Genomic DNA, 22,215 nt, shown 5'->3' with positions numbered 1-22,215 from the left:
CTTACCATTATTAAGCTTAATGGTTATATCCCCCATCCCTTAAACCTCACAGGAGTGGTTATTCCCCATAAAAATAGTTTCTTGTTCCTCAGTTTTAAGTCATTGAAACCAGTCTTTGTTAGGGCCATATGGAAGGTATAGCCTGAGTCTAGCACCCATTGATTGCCTCTAGATGTATTAGAAATGGTAAAGGCTTTTGATATTTCTAGGTTACTGCTACAGCTGGCTAGGTTTGTTTTTGTACTGTTCTGTTTGTTCTTTTTAATCCAATCATAGTAGTTTTTCTTTAGGTGTCCTACCTTGTTACAGAAGAAACATTTCCTAGATTCCCCTTTAGTTCTACCATTTCCTTTACTGTTTTTCTTGTTTTTAAAGCCTACATTTCTCTGATGGTTTTTTCTAGTATCTTTACTAGATTGCCCAACCTCAACTTTCCCTTTCACAAACAGATTGCTACCATTACGCTTCTGGATCTTTAATTCTAATTCCCTAGATTTTAGTCCAAAAACAATCAGGTCCACACTAGGTACTGTCCCACTATACTGGAGTGCATTCTTTACCACTAAGTATTCTTCAGGTAGGGAATTTAACAGAATCATAGCAAGGCTTGAATCTCCTAGTTCTTGGTCAATACCTTTTAGGGTTAGGGTCATTTTTAAGAATTCATCAAGATTGTCATCTAGGGATTTAGCTATGTCCATTTTATATGAAAATAAAGTGCCTTTCAAGAAAGCTAAATTAGGAGAAGATTTAAGAGCATACAAAGACTCGAGTTTACCCAGAGTGAAATTGGAGATTCCACACCATCCACCTTTCGCAGCACGGTGTCTGACAGGTTCATAATGATCAAGTTGTATGCTTTTTCATCTACTTCTACCTTTTTCTTTTTCTTTTCTTCTAGCCATTTGGACTCATCTTTCTCCAGTGCGATTCCAACCTTGTTGTGAGATAACAAGGCCTTCATTTTCTTTTTCCATGTATTAAAATCAATCTTCCCATCGTATTGGGAGATCTCCATAAGAGTAGTGCTCATTGTACTGTAATGACAGGGCAGAACAGTCTAAGGAGTACGTGGCATTGTTATACCAGAGGTTGCCAAGTACTGCCAGACAGTTTTTAAGGCGATTACTGGTTTTCCAGCCAAGATACCCTTAAACTTTATAAACAAGATGAAAGTAACAATACTACTATAGCTCCTAGGCAATACCAAGATTTCTCCCCCTAACTCGTGTTTGTGACTCAAACTAACCAATTCGACCAGATTCAGGACGATTCGAAACCCTAATTCGAAAAAAAACCCCCCAAATCCTAACAAAACCCTAATTTCGATTTTGCACGAATTTCGTCGATCCCTTGTGTTTGTGACCTAATCTTACGAATTAATCCCAAGACTCAACAAGATTCGAAGTCCTAATGATCTAAGAACCTTTAAATCGAAAAACCCCCCAAAACTGACAAACCTTAATTTTCGAATTCGTCAAGAATAAAACGATTTCTAAACCTAGATACACCTTAGAACTTTGGCTCTGATACCACTGTTGTAATTACTCCTCACTCAAATCAAGCAAACATCAACCAAAACACACAATCAATGCAAACCAAAATAGATTCAACACACAGTATTTACCGTGGTTCACTTATTCAATATTGAACAAGCTACGTCCACGTTGAGCTCCAGAATATGGATGCTCGCTGCACTTACTATTACGATCAAGAACGGTTACAACCCTCAAACTCTCTTCCATTTACAAGATTTCAATCAAGATCAAAACTGGCTTCAGAATAACAAAGATAAACCTACAATCTGTATTAAGAACTCTACACCAGGTTCCCACCCCACTAAGAAACACGACTCAATAGACAGATTATCAGCAGATTTATACACACACAAAGCCCTAATCTTGAACCCTAATCTGGTAACTTTGAGAGGTATCAAACAGAGAGAAAACGTGTTGTTTGCGAATTGAAAGGACCTCTGCTTTTATAGGTTTGACCACACGTAAGTCCTCAGCCGTCAGATCTATCCTCAAACCAACGATCAGGATGAAGTCTCGGCCTAAGTCAAAATGATGTCGCATAAGGCTTCACATATAATAGTATTAATATCTTTTAAGAACAGCACGTAAATTAGCTAAATGTGAATCCCGTGTTTGTGCACACACCCCCTTATGGATATCTACATGACCGAGAGTCATTATTCTCCACTTTTAAAGAAAAATGTTGAGGTTCAAGTAGAACTCTATTTTTTAACTTAAATTCCCAGAAGGATATGGATATTTTTGGATTATAAAAAAATAATAATTAAATACATGTCCTATCACAACAAAACTTTTGAGATTTGTTCCCACGAAAAAAGATGTGTATTGAATTGACACTTCAATCTTGGTGGTTTGGCCAAAGTGGTGTAAACCAGTTGAGCCAAGCTGAGTTTTGGACTAATCGAGTCGAGCTTGAGCATGACAAGCTTGAAAAATCGAACACAACAGCTAAAGCTCGAGCAACTTTGAAAAATTTGCTCCCTATTAGTTTCAAAACTATCAAATATACCTTTATATTCTCTATTTTTAAGGTTTTAAAAAGGCATTTTACACTATTCCAACTTTAAAAAGAAGGTCCTACTCTTTGTCCCATCTCTTTTCTATTTCTCCATCTTTTTCAGTTTCTCTTTATCCTCTGGTTCTCTTTCTTCTTTCTTCTTCATCTTCTTTTTTGTTTCTTCTTCTCTTTCTCCTGTTATATATATATTTTTTCTCTTCTATTTCTTTATCTTCTCTTCTCTTTCTTTTTCTCTCTCTTCTCCTTTCTTTCCACCCTCCTAGGCTTGGACAACCGTTATGAGATGGAGCTTATCGGCGACTTGTTTTGGCCATTGCAAGGCTCTCATGCGACAACCGTAACTATTCAACTGCTCAAAGGCCTTACGATGACTAGATCTATTTTTTTCTTGATTTTTTTAAATTAATAAAATGAAAATCTTATCAAATATTGGATGCTGATTTTGTTTGGTTGAAAAAGAGTTGATCTTTGAATGATGGTTGAAAAAAAATACTATAACCCCCTATTAGTTTCAAAGCTATCAAATATACCCTCGAGCTCGCTGAGGCTTGCAAGCCTAACGAGTTGAGTAGTGGCATGTTCGAACTCGACTTGATACTATAGTCGAGCCGAGCCTGAGCGAGCGGCTCGGTTCGGCTTACACCCCTTCGCCAAACTCTAAAGCATGTTAGGTACAATAATATCTAAACGTAACACTTAGATTCGGATTAAAGACATTATCTTCCTATGAAGTACCCAAAATTGACAGTTTGCTCCGAAACTATTGCATATTATACAAGCACTTCCCTTGCCGTCAATTTCCACTGTTAAATCTAATTGTAGACCAATGTTGACCGAAAAAAAAAAAAAATGAGTTTAAGGAGATTTATAAATATCAATTAAATATCTTGTGAGTTCTAAGTTGTTTTTATAAACGCTACTTGATTTACTCAAACCAACCTTGTCCAATTAACAAAATAATTCCACTAAACCTCCTTCATAAATACACATACACGTAAGTTAGCTATTACTCTTTTTCAAACTTTAATTATTTTTTTAACATTTTAGAAAATAAATTTTTCTTTATATACTAACATCACCATTGATCTTACTAAACACAAACACTTGTTAATTAACCCAAATTGAGAAGTTTATTATTGAATGTTTTAAGTCCATCGTTGATTTTCAGTAAAATTATTTTTTCGGTAACCATGGTAATTGTATAAAAGAATAAAAAAAAAAAAAATGACAACCTAAAGGAAGGAAACCCTTCAAGCTACAAAACTTGGACAGGCCGAAGGGTACCAACAAAAGAAGCACCTAAACCTACAAGACAAAAGCCAACCTCTCATAACTTTGCCAACCATATCCCAGCCCAACAAGACAAACATGCAACAGGAGATCCGAGAAAAACATAAACCCAAAGGTGTAAACACTAGGTGGCGAACTCTTGCAGAACTTGCACAACACACGGGCCACTCAAGAGCATCTCCCAGGCCAGCCCAAAGTCAATGGTTTGTACACATACCCCCTCATGGACATCTACATGATCCAAAGTCATTTCTTTTTGTTTCTAAAAAATTGTTAAGGTTAGACGAGAATTCCAGTTTTGAACTTAGATTCTCAAACGGATGTATTGTCAAAAATAGTTATTAAACTTGTTTATTATATATATGAAAATTCTCCATTGTGATTGTGAACATCCTAAAATTTTGTGACGTCTTCGCCTTAATATCATTTATACCTCATTAAAAAAAAAAAAGTTTTCTTGTCTATTTATTAAGATATTTTAATTAGGATACGTGTATATAATACGATTTTATTAAGATACGGCAAAATACAATACATCTTTCCCTTGAAACTTAATTTCTAATACAGATATACAGTAGAACCTTTTTATAGTCATAATGTTGGGATCAACTAAATTTATTATTATAAGGAGGTTATAATTAAATAGAGGTGTAGTTACAAGAATTATTGTTTTGATTAAAAAATTACTGTTTTGATTTATTGTTTTATAATTTATGTTTTAACAGTAGAAATGAATTGAGTAATTAAATTCGACAACTTCAATACACTAATCAAATGGATATTAATGTCTTTCTCAATCATCCAAATGAGCAACAAGTTGTGTATGCTTTAATTAAAGAAAAAATAATTACTGAAATTAGACAAGAAGAGGAAAGAGATAATCCTGAGGATGAGAGCACAGAAATATTAAAAGTTTTCTGCCAAGAATCTCTAAACATATTGGAGAAGCTAAAAATATTTTGGCTTTAACAAAAAGGTATCCATACTGACGACTTATTACGTACTTACAAGATAAAAGATGTGATAACAATTCTAAATCATAAATTATTATCTCAAACAATTTTACATAAATATTTTATTTCATTTTAAACTTTAATGTCACATAATTTATATTTTTTTGCAATATACATATAATTATTACTATGTAGAGACAAATTTCTTAAGACGGGACCTAGAAAAATTATAACTTATTATAATGTGAAATTTATTTTTATTTATAACTTATCCAAGTTGGGACCAAAATTATCTAGAAGTTATTTTTATACAGAGTATCACTATAAAGAGGTTATACTGTAATAGTAAATAAAACAATTAATTCAAGCAATTACTTTCCAAAGTAACCGGACCTATGACACCGGAGAACACCGTGCCACCGGTACACAAACAAGATCATGAGCTCTAGGAGCGGTCAATCCTGGTCGTTCAGACATATCAACCAAATCATTACCCTTCATTTCCACTCCTTCAGGATTCACAACCTTCCAGTTGAAGCACTGGATCATCGCCTCCAGAGTCGTTGGCAACTCCTGCATGGCCAAATTGATTCCAGGGCACCCTCTTCTTCCAGTTCCGAATGGCAACAACTGATAGTTGAACCCTTTAACATCAATGTTAATTCCAGGGCCATCGCTCTCGTTTGGTTTCAGGAATCTCTCAGGATTGAACTTCATTGGATTACTCCAAACTTTGGGGTCTCTTCCGATCGACCAGATGTTAACGAACAATAGAGAGCCGTCAGGAATTGTGTAATTGCCGATTTGGCAATCTGCGATGGATTTCCTGGCGAGCATTGGAATTGGAGGGTGGAGCCTGAAGTTTTCTTTTATAATGGCTTGGAGATATGGCAGATTCGGAAGGTCGGATTGCTTGACTAGCCTCGCTTTTCCGACAACTTGGTCAATTTCTTCCTGAGCCTTTTCGAGAATGTTTGGATTGTTGATGAGCTCTGCCAATGCCCATTCGGCTGCCATTGCAGTTGTGTTTGTTGCAGCGGTAAGAAAATCCTGAAACAATAAATTACCGTCTAATTAATAAGTACTTTTACATGACTGTATTATAGTCACTGCCGATTTTTAGTTACACATAATAAAAATTCTTGGTTAAGAATATATGCAGAATGATTTCTAAAAAATAAAAGAAAATCAAAAGCAATATGATTGACACATATTAAAATTATTTTCTTCACTTTTTGTATTAGTGAATTGAAGTGAGAACAGACAAAAATATGTATGTGGTCAAGCATGTAGATGCAGATACAATGTTTGTACCAAATCAGGAAAGTCATGCAAAAAGCTACAAATTGATAATGGACGGTATTCATTGAAGACACATCAGCAAAATGTTAAATGAACCGAAAGTACCGCTAAAGTACATGAAATTCAACCATTGTATTTAATTCAGGTTGACGTTAAGAATGTATAATTAAGAAGAAAGAAGTATTATTGATTCATTAGATTCAATACATCATTATCAAGAACCTGACTTCCATTATCAATCTATCTACTTTCTAACGATAAAAATAAAATCTCCGATTCAAGAAGAATATATATATGTATAGTGTTTACAAAGATAAAAATTAAGATAAAGAGAGAATCCTGATAACTGGCTTACCAAAATTATGGCCTTGATATGATCTCCTGTCAACTGTATCTCCGACTTCTCATTTTCCAAAGCATGAAGCAAAATGTCAAGAAAATCTCTAACCTCTTCATCATCATCAACATCTCCATTTATTCTCCTTCCATTTTTCTTCTTCTCCTTCCTCACCATTTCGCGGTTCCATATAATCTTCTCAAGCAACGAATAATATCTCTTATGAATATCCATAAACCTCCTTCTAAATCCCTGCAGATCCACATTCTTAAAGAACCAAATTATATCAGAAATATTAAACTCTCCGAAAATCTCCATCACTTCCCGAACAAGTGTCCTCGCCTCCTCGGCTTGGCCATCCGTCCTCGAACATTTGATGCTAAACATCATTTGCGATATCACATTATTCGTCAACTTCAACGACTCTTCTGTAACGTTAACTCTTTCTCCCGCATGAGACTTTTCAAGCAAAAGCTTGACGAAATCCTGCAACTCCTGGCTTCTAATGGGAAGAAACTGGCCAAGAGTTCTCGCAATATTTCAATATTTCAAAGCAATTACCAAACAAAGAAGCCTTTTCCAATTCATTAATTGCGAATATTGGAAAAGAAAGGTTGCATATCCCTTTCTTTTTCATTTCATTCACGGACAGATAATAGTAATATTGTTCGGTATACTTCATGGCCTTAATTTAGCCACGATTCCATCATAACATTAATATAAATCTCTAACATCTTCTTATGTTGATAAAATTAGAAGTAAAAAAAATAAGAGATTTTGAAGTGATGGCAACTTTCATAAATTAATTTTTGTTAGTAAAATTGAAAATCTGAATTTTAAGTCTCTATTCCCATCTAAGATTTTTTGCATTATAATTATGATTCCATATATGACAATTCATTTAACTATTTTTGCTAAATATGAGGGATTGAATTTCTTTTTTTTCAATCAACGCAGTAGTTAAATTTTGCGTTAAAATATGAGGCACAAGACCATGTAGATAATATTATTAAGTATTGATAAAAAAAAAAAAAATCCTTCTTATATTTCATTAAATAAAAAAATTCACCTGAAATTTTAACAACTAATTAGCCATTGGGAAAATTTTGTTATTTTTGAAACCTCAAGATGATTTTTTTTTATTATTATTATTTAATCACACCAAATTAATATTAATGCACTCAACATGCTCTTAATTTTCTTTCTAAGAAGATTTGGCACTAGATTTGTTGGTTGTAAGAGATTTAAAGAATAATAAGTGATTTTACATATTTAATACAGTATAACCTTTCCATAGTCATAATGGTATGATTAAACTAATTTTATTATCACGAGAATGTTATAACTTCATAGAGGTGTAATTACAAAAATTATAGTTTTGACTTAGTTATCCTTAATGCAAGTGGTATAGAGGTAAAATATGCACTATATTAATAATTCATTAATAGAGCATGTCAAATCCAAAGTATAGACAGTGATAACCTAGAAATATTATGACGTCAACAAAAATGTGTCAATGCTATAAAGTTATTACATGTAGACCTGGCAAAACGGGTCCAGACCCGCAGGTCGGCCCGTACCCAGTTAAAAAATATAGGGTACGGGTTCAATATATCAAACCCATTTTTTTGAGACCCGTACCCGTACTCGGTCCAATAACTCACGGGTTAGATGGATGAACCCGCGGGCACCCGTATTTGCAAATCTAAAACCACTAATTTTATCACGCCTCTCATCTCATCTGTAACTCTATCACGGTCGCATCTCAACTCTCAGACTCTCAGTAACTCAAATCTCTCCTACCTCTCAATCTCTCATCAGTCATCGTCAACACTCAACTGAGTACCTCCCTCTTTAGTCTTTACCATATTCTTCGTACCTCAATTTCAACTCCCTGTCACTGTCTCCCTCTTCGATTAATTGTCAGTTTGTCACTCGTCACTCATCCAGTCCGTCATTCCCATTCCCAGTACCATAGTCGCTGGTCGCCATCACTCATCCTCTTTGGCTGGTAAACAGTTGCCTTGATTTTTCCGTTAAGCATTAAAATTTTTGCTTGTGAATTTGAATCTTTTTATATTTACTTGTTTGTTTGCTGGCTTTTAGATTTGGATCTTTTGAATCCTAAAATTTCTCAATTCCAGACAATAAAACCACTGCTAACATATCAGTAAAGTTGAAATAAATTATTATTTATTTTATTAATCAGAAAAGCTTTACATAACATGGCGTTTTCTTATTTGTTGTTTGATTGATGAAGCTTCTTCTGCTTGTTCTTATTATTAATTTTGGTGGGAAGTGCAATTAGGTTGAATAGTTTGGATTAGAAAATGATTTAACTTTGGTCAATTTATTGGGCCCTTCAGCTTTGTTAATTATGGTTGAAAATCAAAGCAGAACCTTATTGGTGGTTTAATCTGTGGAAAAGGAAGAGTTGGAAGAAGATTCAAGTGATTGTTAGAAAGAAAAAGTTTCACAGATTTTAAGGTTCAGAGACTTTATAATAAGTTTGCTGCTGGTAATGGTGTGAAGAAGTTGCAAATTTTCAAAGCAGAGATTCTTTAGCTTATAGTAAAATTAAAAGGGTTTAAAGGAAGCTTGGTGTTTGTAGCTCATTGGTTGTCAAAACGGAGGAAAGAATATTGATCTTTTTGTTTGAATGGTTAAGGTAGGTTACTGCATATTTTGTATTTTAATTTTTGTTTGTGAGATTAACATTGTTTACACTTATATTGTTGTTTGGTTGAACTTTCCCTGTACGTCGATCTGTGTAGAGTTGTTTTCGTTGAGTGTGTTTGTGTTGGGTTCCCCTGATTTATACACTATTTTTTGCATACTTCTCCTTGTAATCTAAATCCTGAGCGAGGGATGTATCATGTATGTATAATGTAATAGATGGGTATAAGGTTCCCTAGTGTTATGATTTCAAAGAACATGCCAACCTTCAAGACCAGTCTTCTCTTCTTTCTCCCTTTGTTCACATGGTGATTGGGCCAACATGACTACCTATTAAATCTCACTTAAATGAGTATCTGAATTTAGCAATCCATTAAAGGGAATGAATGACTGAAATTGGAAAGTGGAAAAGATTATGATAATTGGAGTCCTTATGTTGGTTAAAGTATAACATATCTTAGCTTTAATGAGTAAGTTAAATTTAAAAAATTTAGCTCTAATGTGTATTTGCTTGACTTCACATCCTCAGTGTGACTTACTTTGATCTGAAACTTATAGGTGAAATTGCGAAAGCAAGAAGTTATTGAGGCAACTCCATAGAGAAAGGAACCTTAATGATTCTGGTGGAAAGCATACTAGCAGTACATCTGCCAAGGTAAGCAGAGAGGCAGAACTATGTGCGTGTGTTATTACATTTGATAAACAACGGCCATTAGTTATATAATTTTTGAGATGCTTCCTTTTTGACAGTCAGACAAGCGAAAATCAAGTCCTAAAATGAGTAGCCCAGTTGAGAAGAAGATTGACTTCGATCTGCATCCAGCTGCAAGACAACCTCTGTCACCATTGATATATAACTCTCCAGACTCAAGAATGCATGAGAAGTAATAGCAAAGATTCGTAATAGTGTCCTAATTTCTTTACTTCCTCCTGGAAGTTGATTATGTTCAGGATGGTGTTAGAATTGGATTCAAAGGTAGCTTTTCTGGAGCCACAAAATTTGTACCTTTTGTAAGATGTCTCAAACTAATTTGCTGAGTGTAAAGGATTTTTTCTTCACCATTTTCTTTTTGGTCTTTTATAAAATTGTCCAGATATTGGATTATGTATTTGTTTATTTTAGTTGGTATTTATAGTTTATTGACTTATTTTGTTTGTTTATGTGTAATTGTGTATTAGTGATTTTGTATTTGTTTATTTTGTTTGGTATTTGTAGTTTTGTATTATATGTTATTGTTTGTTTATATGTTATTTGTTTATTTTGGTTCCTATTTGTTTATATTCTAAGTTGAATTGAATTTAGAGTAGTTGATTTAGCGGGTGTAAATGTAAAAAATTAAAACTGCAGGAATTTTGGGGTGTAACTATCATAATTGAACACTTGTTAGGGGTGAAACTGTAAAAACTAAAATCTAGAGAGAGAAAAAACAAGTCCACCCGCGGGTCCATCCGTACCCGTATAGGGTAGGGCACGGGTCTAATATTTTAGACCCGTATATTTTGACCCGTATAAGGACCCGTACCAGTTTGACCCCTACCGTACTCGGCCCACCCACCCGTTTTGCCAGGTCTAATTACATACCTATAATGATAACAACGCAACTTTAGATAAATATTTTGTTTTATCTTAAACCTTTAGTATAACATATCATATATCTTTTGTAATATACAAATAATTATTATTATGTAGAGGCAAGTTCATTAAGCTGGGACTTAGGGAAGTTATAATTTATAACCATGTGAAGTTTATTCTTATTTATAATTTATCCAAAGTTGTGACCTTAATTTTTTATAACTATAGTGAAATTATTCTTATATAGAGTATCACTATAAATAAGTTTTATTATAGTTATATCAATGTTAGGATTGACCTTTTTTTTATTCATACAAAAATATTGAATTTATTTGACAATGGCTTAGTTAACCCATCCAAATTAATAGTTTAATGTCGTCATTAAATGCTAAAACACAAACTTTCTGTCAAATTTTTTTTATATAAAAAACTGTAAAATTGTATGTTTTAGTACTAAACAGTAGTTCAAATTTTAAAAAATGTAATTATCTATATCACATATTTAAAGTATTGGTAAATATTTTTATGCTATAGTGTTAGGATGCAATAGTGGACCTGGTTGACTGAGTTGACACAACTTACAGAAAGTCTAGTTTACGAGAGAATGTTAGGATGTAGTAGTTGACTTGGTTTGACTGAGTTGACTTAATGAGCTAAGTTCACTCAACACAATCAGCTCACTAATGTAGTAGAACTTGTTCACTCTGTCCACTCTATATATGTATCGAAATTTTTACTGCTGACTCGTTGAAAATGAAATCATATGTAATAGTTTTCCATTTCTTGCGTTATAATTGTTGAAATAGCGTGATAGAATGTTGTAGTAATTTCAATTTGTGACATATTTTTCGTTAGAATTCTTTCTTGCGTCATTCTGTCAATCCCTTGTTCAAATTGATCACGGCTGACGGGTGAGGTGACATAGTCATTGTTGACAATAAAATCATAGGGAGAAAGACTTACACATATCCAAGATTTATCGTAACAACAAGTTGGTACCCAAAAAGTTTTAAAATGACAAATAGGTACTTTCCGTCATGTTCTGTTAGTGATTTCTGTTTATTACTGTTTATTAATAGTGAAAAGACTAAAATGCCCTTAAAAGTTTGAATTTTAGTTTTTTATAAATTTAAAAATTTCAAAAAATTCCTTAAGTTTACAAATTTCACTAAATACCCCAATATATAAAAATTTTATAAAATAACAAAAACACCCCCCACCCGCAAGTGCCAGATTCTGGCCACCACCGCCGGAATCTGGCCGAAAAGTTGCGTTACGACACAGACCTGTCGGATCTGTGTCGTAACGCGTCGATCTGGCCGGAAAAGGCCAGATCTGGCTGCTGCTTCGACGGCCAGATCTTGCCTTTTCCGGCCAGATCCGTGGCGGATCTGACCGGAAAAGGCCAGATCGGCACTTTACGCCACAGATCCGACGGATCTGTGTCGTAATGCAGTTTTTCGGCCAGATTCCGGCGATGGTGGCCGAAATCTGGCATTGGGGGTGGTGGGGATGTTTTTGTCATTTAACAAACTTTTTATATATTGGGGTGTTTAATTAAATTAGCAAACCTAGGGTTTTTTTTAGAAATTTTTAAATTTATAAAAAACAAAAATTGAAACTTTGAAGGGTATTTTAGTCTTTTCACTATTAATAAACAAAAATCATTAACAGAATATAACGGAAGGTACCTATTTGTCGTTTCAAAACCTTTTAGGTACCAACTTGTCGTTACGGTAAACTTTGGGTATGCACAAGTCGTTCGGCCTAAAATCATATTATAGTAGTTTTCCATTTCTTGCATTATCACCGTTGAAATATGGTGATATAATGTTCAAGTCAATGATATAAATTATAAATATCATTGTTGAAAGTAAAATCATATTGTAAACGAAATCTAAAGCTTTTTTTTGGAAATATTTGGGCCATTTCTATACATTCATGCATTTCATCATTCACGGGAAATCTTCTAGCCGTTTCAATTTGTGAATATGTCGTTGGAATTCTTTCTCAAATAATATAAACTCCACTGAAAATATGATTCTGTCAATCTCTTGTTCACATTTGATTTACTGGTCGATTACTCTTTGTTGAATATGAACAGTCTTTCAACATTTGTGAAGGATTTTTCAATATCTGACGACAACTTGGTTGGACAAGTAAGCGATTTTCGACTCTTCATGATCTGTGTGTAGCAAGTTAGAAAAGACGGCAGATTTTTATGTACAAATATATGTGTGTGTGTGTGTGAAGGAAAGTTTCAATATTGGGTTTCGGGTTTTCACACATCTGATGGCGACGTGGTTGGAAGCGTAAGGGATTGTCGATTCTTAATAGTCTGTATGTAGCAGGTGAGAAAAAGAGTGTACAAGTTATACACTCTTTTTATACAATAACCCTTACGCTTCCAACCACGTCGCCATCATATGTGTGAAAACCCGAAACCCAATATTGAAACTTTCCTTCACACACACACACACACACACACACACACATGGTGAATCTAGTAAGGTATATTGAGGGTGGGCCATGTTTTTAAAAAAAAATATTTATATATAATTTTTTTTTTCTTTTTATACCAATTTCAACTAAAACACATAAATATGAATATTATATGCTATTACATTTTATTTTGGCCCACCCCAACAAGAATTTCTAGATCCGCTATCGTATATATATATTGTTGATGCTTGATTTTGACACCAACTACTCGTATGTGTGAAATGCTAAAAGGAATTAGAAGTCACACGTGATATGAGGGATTGAATGAAATAAAAGGGTGCAGAATAATGTTTAAAGTGGTTTGGATGCTCAAAAGTGAATCCTATATCCACTACTGTTGTATTAATAAAAGGGAGATCAGGTCTTGTTCAGCGAGCTGAGTTACAATTTGGGTGAGAATACAAGAGAGAGAGAGAGAGAGAGAGAGAGAGAGCTAATTAAACGTAAAATTAGCTAATCCCCTTAAACGAGAGGGAAGTCCTCTATTTATAGTGGGAGAGTTCAAAGTAATGATTATAAAAGCTACAAGTGGGTAGGTGCTGTGCAAATCATTCTCTGTGTCCCATTGTTCACCTGCCCGAGAGATTTCCTTGATTAAAACAAGGTTTTGACATGTGGGTGATCTCCAGCCGCTTGCTAGTCTGGCACCCACCTATTGTACTAACAGAAGCCATGCCACTTGCGCTGGTTACGACGTGGCCGCACCTGGACGGCACATGACCCTTCTGAGTTTTGACCATACTTTACTTGTGAGGCTCCACGTCAGCCCAACCTTTTCAAGTATAACAGAAGTCCCTCCGTTTTTTAAGGTTTAAGGATTGAACCTTGAGAACTGCACAATTATGCCATCATTTGACATAACCTAATCGACGCTTGGTTGATCTGACTTGGCTATGATGAGGTTGCAGAAAATTTTTCTACCAGTGACCTGAGATGGTCTTCTTCTGCGAAGTCGACGACCTGGGTTAGACCCTGCTCAACACTGTATCGACATACCTTTCTTCTTAACCAAAGTCAGCAACTTGATTACACTTAGCATATTTCTACTGGAGGCAAGGAATCACATCACTTTGCGATTGACATGCGACGAAGAGTGTTCTAATTTAACGACCTCTTCGGATATTATCCGTTGTGCTTTGGCAGTTAACCCATTAATGAAACATTATTTGCTCTGACAAACGTGTCCTGCGCATCATAAATGCCAGCCATGCGCATTAAATGTAAGCCATGCTGAAACAACATTCTTTATCAGAGTATTAAATATGGATGAAGGTGCATTTAAAGAGGAAGAGAGAATCGAGCCGTCGCTTGTTTTTTCAATGGAAAGACGTGACGATGGAATTTCCTGAAGCATGGCGGTTACTCTTTCTCGCTGATTGATGACACCTGGTTGCAATCAATGGCCAGAGTTGCTGCGTTCTGCCCAAACATCGCTTGGCCTCGGAAGAACCAATTGTCGTTTCCTCCACTATAAAACTGCAAGTTCACTTTGAGCAATGCCACAATACTCAAATTCTCAGGGAAAGGCAAGAAGTTCTTGCGAGACCAGATTTCTAGTTTCCGAGTTGGTGCACATTCTCCGTTCAAAGCCACAAATCCAATCACCACAGTCAAAAGGGTAAGGAAGATCCTTCCATCATTTTCTTTTTTCTTATTTTAAGTGTAGATAACCAGTTGGCAATGGCGGTTTTGTGTAAAGAATTAGGGTTTTAGGAAACAAACCGTTAAGGCTGGTCCCTAAGGGTTTTTAGGGTTTTTCTTTTTCACGTTGTCGTACAAAACTCTTGTACGGAGACTGAGTAACTTCCACGTGTCCTCCCTTTTTCAGACCGAAGAAGAGATGGACCCTATAGCGACCAGAATGGGTGAGGGGACAAGCTCGCAAGTGTAGGACACCTCAGCAGGTCCTACACAAGGGATTCTATTAGTAGCTATCCGAGATGAAATACAGGAGGTAGTAGAGCAATACACAATTAGCGTAAATGTCTACCGATACCGGAAGCATACAGCTCGAAATCTACCAGAGGGAATGGCTACGATCTCTGAAGCCATATTTAAGTGCGGAGCACTGATCCCTTTCCACCCATTCATCAGGTCGATCCTCGATCACTTCGGGGTCGTACCTTTACAGCTGATGCCCAACGCGTATATGATAGCCGTGGCTATGTATATCGTGTGCGCTGAGAATGGCCTTAGTCAACAGACAGCGCTAGAGCTCACTTGCTCGTATTACCTAAAGAAGAGCAAGGGCAAAGACTTCTATTACCTCTCGAAGCGACCAACAATCGAGGGAGGCATTTACAATTACCCTAGCAACACCGGGGCATACGAGACAAAATTTTTCTTCTTTCATTATGATGGCATCTGCCAGTTCAGGGAATCGAGCAGGCCTTCCCTTTTTATACTTAGCGAATTTTTACTTCTTTTTGGCTTTGCTTTCTAACGACCTTCCTTGTCTCTTTGTAGTAAACAAGTAGACCAGGCTGATAGATCTTTCTGATATCAGCCGAATAGTTGCATTCGGTACCCTACAAGACTATTGTCATTGTAAAACTCAGAGAATAATCGAGAGAAAAACTAATCAAAACTGAATCTATGCATTTCATTTAAAAATTTGTGTTACAATGAAAAGCCCCTTTTTATACAGTGAGCTTACACAGAGAAGAGAGAACTGATTGAAGATTGAAGACTACTGAAGACAATAACACGATTCAGCTTAAGAGAAAGACTGCAGATTACTGAAACGTCATCGTTTCAGTGATATTGCAAATAAGCCCCACATCTTTTGACTGCTAGCAGTTTAGTCCTTCTTATTCTAACATTCCCCCTTGAGCTGGACTAAGTGTGCTTTGAACATGCTACCAGTTTGTTTTGGCCGTATATTGACATTCCCTCTTAAACTGGGTTATATTTCTGTGCTTCCTTCCCTTCAATTTAGCTTTAAACAGAAATTGCCACACAACTCCTCAAAACTGGATTACTCTGCAAACTGCAAATGGTTGAAGCGTCTTGTTTTCTTCCAGCAGCTTACCACATCAACTTCATTTTACAGCTTCTGAATTGTTTATACTCAGTACAGCATCAGAAATTCAGTACAACTTCAGATCTGCACCAGAAAAAAAAAACTGCATTTGCAGCAAAAAAAAAAAAAACTGCATTTCATTTTGCTACATTTTTCTTTCATTTTTCTGCACTTTTCTTATCAGATTTCTTCCAGCAACAAACTGCATTTTTTCTGCACTTTTCTTATCAGATTTCTTCCAGCAACAAACTGCATTTTTTCTGCACTTTTCTTATCAGATTTCTTCCAACAACAAACTTCACAAATTTGCAAACTCATAAATCTGTTCAACTACACAAATCTGCAAACTCATAAATCTGCAGTTACTCAACACAAACTTCACCAACTACATTCAACACAAAAACGTAGACTGCCACACAAAAACTTCATCAACTACACAAATCTGCAAACTCATAAATCTGTTCAACTACACAAATCTGTAAGCTATGTTTCACACAAACAATTCTGCAATCTCACAAAACTGCAAATTTCAACAAATGCTCCAGTTTTAACAATGCTGCAACCCAAATTCTTCAGCATGAAAACTATAAGCTGTAGCATAAAAACTGAACCCTGTAAACTGCAGCAGTAACATAAACAGCAGACAAATTGCATCTGACAAAAAAATCTGTTTCAGTTATATGTTTGTTTCAGTTATATGTTTTCTTGGCTTACAACATTCAGCCTTTTTCTGAGTTCTGTAAACTGTGCAACTGATAGTGCTTTTGTTAAGAGGTCAGCTATTTGAAGCTTGGAAGGGACATACTGTATGTGCAGTTTTTTTGCAAGAACTTGCTCTCTAATATAGTGAGCATCAATCTCTATGTGTTTGGTTCGTGCATGAAACACCGGATTAGCTGCCAAGGCCCTATTACTCACATTGTCACACCAAATAACATGTGTGCCATTAATTTGTAAACCCAACTCAGTGAACAAACTCTGAAGCCATGCAATTTCTGTGGCTGTATGGGCCAAAGCTCTATACTCAGCCTCTGTAGAAGAAAGAGCTACAACCTTTTGTTTTTTTGAACTCCACTGGATCAAGTTTGGTCCCATGTAAACACAATAGCCACTTGTAGACCGTCGGTCCTCTAGATTGCTGCCCCAATCAGCATCAGCATAACACTCAACTTTTAAAGTGCTGGTTGGTTTAAAATGTAACCCATAGTGTTGTATTCCCTTAATATATCTTAATATTCTCTTGCAAGCCTGCCACTGAAGTTCTGTAGGGGCTTGCAAAAACTGACTCAGTTTATTAACAGGAAAAACAATTATCTGGTCTTGTAAGAGTTAAGTATTGAAGGGCTCTATGGTGCTGCGTAAAGGCTTGGGTCAGCAAAAGATTCACTATCAGTAGAGCAAAGTTTTGTGCCCACAGCATGGGTGTAGAGCAGGCATGCAGTCCAACATTTTGGTTTTGGACAGTGATCTGAAACATATTTGCTTTGCTCAAATGGATACCGTTGCTGTTCTGGTTTGCCTCTAACCCCAAAAATATTGTAAAGAGCAAGAGTCTTAAGAGAGAACTCATCATAAGGTCTTTCATGAGTTGAGTGATAAAACACTTATCTGATCCAGTAATCGAATATCATCCACATAGACAAGTACATAGATGAAAAATGAGTTGTGACAAAGCACAAACAGGCTAGAATCAGAAACTGAATTTTGGAATCCTTGTGATATAAGGCAGCCTTCAACTTATCAAACCAAGCTCTTGGAGCTTGTTTAAGTCCATACAAAGCTTTATTTAACTGCAAACATAGGAAGGCCTAGTAGGATCCTCAAAACCAATAGGTTGAACTCATGTAAACTTCTTCATTTAAGGTTCCATTCAAGAAGGCATTATTTACATCTACTTGTTGATATCCCACCCATTTGTGACAGCTAAGGTAAGGATTATCCTAATGGTAGATGGCTTGATAACTGGGCTAAAGGTTTCAAAGTAGTCTAGTCCAGGAGTTTGTTGAAAACCCTTAGCAACAAGTCTAGCTTTGTACTTTTGCAGTGAACCATCAGCATTGTATTTGTTCTAAAACCCACTTGTTGCCTACAATATTTTATTAGGAAGAGGAGGGACAAGAATCCATGTGTCATTTTTCATTAATGCATCAAATTCACTTTGCATTGCCCTTTCCACTTAGCACTATGAATGGCTTCAAACACAGTATTTGGTTCAGGAACAACAGCATGATTTCTGAATTGAGGGCTGTGGAACACACTGTGTTAAAGGGAACAGCTGCTGCTTTGATCTTGTAGTCATGGGGTGTGTGTTTGAGGTTGAGGTAGAGGTTTGAAAGTCATACAATCATAGAATTCTTTAGTGATGTGAGATCAACCTCAAGTGAGCATGAAGGTAAACCAGGACATGTAGAGAGGATAGGTAAATGAGAGGCTAAATTAGTAGAATGGTTTGAATTTGCAAGCGGAGTGTGGAACTATTTGAACCAGTAGGCTGATGTGTGGAATTGTTTGAATCATAGGCTGATGTGTTGAATTATTTGATGATGATGACTTAGTTAAAAATGGAGGTTGGTATGATGTGAAGTCAACTTCATGTTAAAGGTTGGTGATGATTGGTTTAAGTAAGCAGGTTGATGTGAATTTGTGGCTAATGATTCAAACGTGTGGGACCATAAACATGTAGAGAAGTGTTATGTGTAGGTAGGGAAGTGTTATGTGTAGTATGTGAGTTTGTTGAGTTAATCCCAACTGTGTAGTTAAAAAATCAGAACTTACCTGAGGGATTTGTTACAGCAGAAGGATCTTTAGAAGGCCTTTGTGGAGACTCAGGAGAGGGTACAGATGTGAATGGAAAAGGTAGAGATGTATTGGTTAAGACTGATTTTGAGAGGACTCAAAAAGATTCAGAATCAGATTTAGGAACAGACTGAGAACAAAAATTGTTAAAAAAGAAAGGAAACTCTAATTCATTGAATTTAACACTAGGCGAAATAACAATTTTGCCGTTGGGTTGTAGACACTTGTAACCCTTATGGACAAGACTATATCCAACAAAGACACACTTTGTACTATGAAAACTGAATTTATGACGATTAAAACTCTAAGATAAGGAAACAAGAGCACCCAAAACCCTTAAGCTTTCATAGACAGGAGATATTTTAAATAACATTTGGTAAGGTGAGATATTATTTAAAATAGGGTAGGCATTCTATTAATAACATAAATAGCAGTTTCAAAGATAACACCAAAAATGAAGAGGCATTGAAGCTTGAGCAGCAAGGTTATCTGTTTCAACTTGGGCCTATGTTTCTTTCACTTCTACCATTTTGTTGGTGGATATGAGAGCATGAATGTCTAAATGAATGCCTAAGTTTGTGAGATACGTATGTAGTGCTATGAATTCCCCTCCTTGATCAGATTGTAGACATTTTAATTTGTAACCAACTGTCGCTCAGCTAGATGATGAAATTAATAAAAATGGACTTAACTTCAGCTTTGTTCCCAGGGGAAACAGCCAAGTGTATCTACTGTAATCATCAAGGAACTGTATGTAATACCTAAAACCTTCAGAAGAAGGTAAGGGGGCAGGACCCCATACGTCACTATGGACTAATTCTAATGGAGCAGTGGCATGAGAAGAGGAAGGAGGGAAACTTGCATTGTGAAGTTTGCCTAGTTGACATGCATCACAGAATAAAGAGGAAGTTTGTGCAAGTGTGGCAGACTTTGAGTTAGTTAGGGTGGATAAAATTTTATGCAAGATTGTGGAATATGGGTGCCCTAGTCTTCTGTGCTAGATCATATGATCCTGAGCACTTTTATTAATAGTGAAACACAGATTTTTAGTACTAGGAAGAGCTATGGCAGTATGTACAGTAGTACTGTCAATAAAACTATCATTTTTAATGAGATTATCATTTTGAGACACATCAAGAAGATTAGTCACAACAGTATCTGAATGCACATCAGGAATTATAGACACAGTAGAAGCAGTATAAACATCAGCAGGCACATCAATGTTATCTAAATGCTCATCAGAATTAGTAGGTACAGTAGAGACAGTATGAACACCAACAATCACATCAATATTATCTAGATGCACATCAGAATTTGTAGATACAGTAGGAAGAGTATGAACATCAGCAATCACATCATTTACAACCACAGCAACATTTTCAACATTTTCAACATTTTCTTTATTTATTAGACCATTACATATTACAGAACTACAAGGATTTGACACGGAGGACAAAGCATTAGAGTCAAGTTTACACTGCTCACGGAGGACAAAGCATTAGAGTCAAGTTTACACTGCTCTTGAGTAGGTTTTGGACTGAAAGGAATACTAGTATTTTTGACTACATTATTGTAATGTGAAACACAATTATTCTGACTAAAATTTTGACTATTCTGACTCAATTTTTGGCTGTAAGACTGTGAGGATTGTGCAGCAAGACAAACAGATTTGGTGTAGGGAATATTCAGCTGATATAGGCCTTCTTTAAGATCCCCTTGTAGTAACATTTCCCTGGTTGTTTGATCCTTAACAATGCAACAGTTAGCATTAAACTCTACAATCACATTATTGTCTTTTGTAAACTTGGAAATACTAAGTAAGTTTTTGGTAATTTTAGGGACACATAATATGTTTTTGAGATGCAAACATTTAGAATGAAAATGGCTGGGTAATAAAGTGTTACCAGTATGGGAGATGTCAAGATGTTCACCATTGCCCACTTGAAGTTGATTTCGATTACATTAATCCTTGCTGACTTGTAGATGACTCAATTCTGAAGCTACATGATCAGTAGCTCTAGAATCCATGTACCATTTGGGATCAGTGGGGGTGAAACGTGTGGCTGTTTGGGAGTTTTGTAGGTGGGAGTTTTGCAGGCGTGGACCATAATGTGCAGTAGGAGCATAGTTTGAGGCTGCTAAAAAAGCCTGATTGGTACTTGTTGGTTGTTGACTTGGCAAACCAAAGACATTAGGAGAACCAGTAGTATTGTCAGAGCCAGGGGATACAGGAACGTTCCCTGAACTTGGAGGAATATTCATGTGTCTAGCAACTCCAAAGGAAGAACCAAACTGAGACGGTTGCTTGGAATCAGAACTAGAAGCAAGCTGGTGTTGATTAAAGTTTTGATACTGCTGAGGATGTGAGCCAGGTGACCCAGGAAAACCAACAAATTGTGAGGAACCATACTGCAAAGCTCCATTATAGGCAGCATTAAATCGGTGATAACATTGTACTACTGAATGCCCTATCTTGTTGCACACTTGACAGATAAGCTTGTTTCTATTAAAACCACGACCTCTGCCTCTTCCATATGGCACATAACCAGGAGGTCTAGATAGAAACATCTGATTAGCAGGCTGTTGAAAAACTTGATTGTGTGAACCAACTGAATGTGTGTCAGATGGTGTTGGATAGGTCTGATGATAATGTGGATTGCTAAGGGAATTAAGGGACAGAACATTGTTGTTAAACAAGGGTGAGGTTAGGGACTGTCTACTGTTTGGTTTGGTGATGAGTTTGAATTGTTTCCTGCACTTCCAGACACATTTGCAACAGCTAAATGAGCAGCATTTGTGACAGCCAAATGAGCAGAATTGTTATATAGGTCAATAGAGTTGAACTTTTCCAATCGAATTTCATACTTCTGAAGNGTTAAAAAAAAATGAATGAAAGAAGTTTGGGAAGAGGGAGAGAAGGTGCTCAGTATAATTTAGAATGGATAGAGAGATTATCTTCATGTTAATCTCAGATTAACGAGATTATTTACTCCTTCATCACCGCACCTTCTCTTCTGTTCTCTACCAGCAGATTTTGAGGAAAAATAGCAGATTCATTTCACCTAACACAGGCCGCCGGTTAGGGTTTTGAGTGAGCTTTTGCCTCTATTTATAGGAAGAAGATGGCCGTTTGTCTCTTAAATTACTTAGGTGCCCTCAACAATTTTCTAAATGGTTGTGTTGTCTTTTAGAATGAAACGCTGCGTTT

General features: G+C 36.0%; 1 protein-coding gene and 1 non-coding gene across 2 annotated transcripts; both read right to left on the bottom strand.

The window, feature by feature from the left end:
* Window positions 1-5,192: 5,192 nt before the first annotated feature.
* Window positions 5,193-13,929, bottom strand: LOC116129556 (licodione synthase-like). The gene is made up of 3 exons (XM_031415274.1): window positions 13,763-13,929; window positions 6,457-6,967; window positions 5,193-5,849 (listed from the first exon to the last, which is right to left on the bottom strand). Exons 1-3 carry the CDS (start codon window positions 13,927-13,929, stop codon window positions 5,193-5,195), a joined length of 1,335 nt encoding a protein of 444 aa, XP_031271134.1.
* A 7,999-nt stretch (window positions 13,930-21,928) lies between these two features.
* On the bottom strand, window positions 21,929-22,012 carry LOC116129655. The gene has a single exon (XR_004127935.1). It is a non-coding gene; the product is annotated as a small nucleolar RNA U30 (small nucleolar RNA).
* Window positions 22,013-22,215: the final 203 nt, after the last annotated feature.

Source organism: Pistacia vera, unplaced genomic scaffold, assembly GCF_008641045.1.
Source record: "Pistacia vera cultivar Batoury unplaced genomic scaffold, PisVer_v2 Contig212, whole genome shotgun sequence".
NCBI lineage: Eukaryota > Viridiplantae > Streptophyta > Magnoliopsida > Sapindales > Anacardiaceae > Pistacia > Pistacia vera.
Note: the sequence above shows the minus strand (reverse complement) of the source record. Positions and strands in the feature narration are given on the sequence as shown.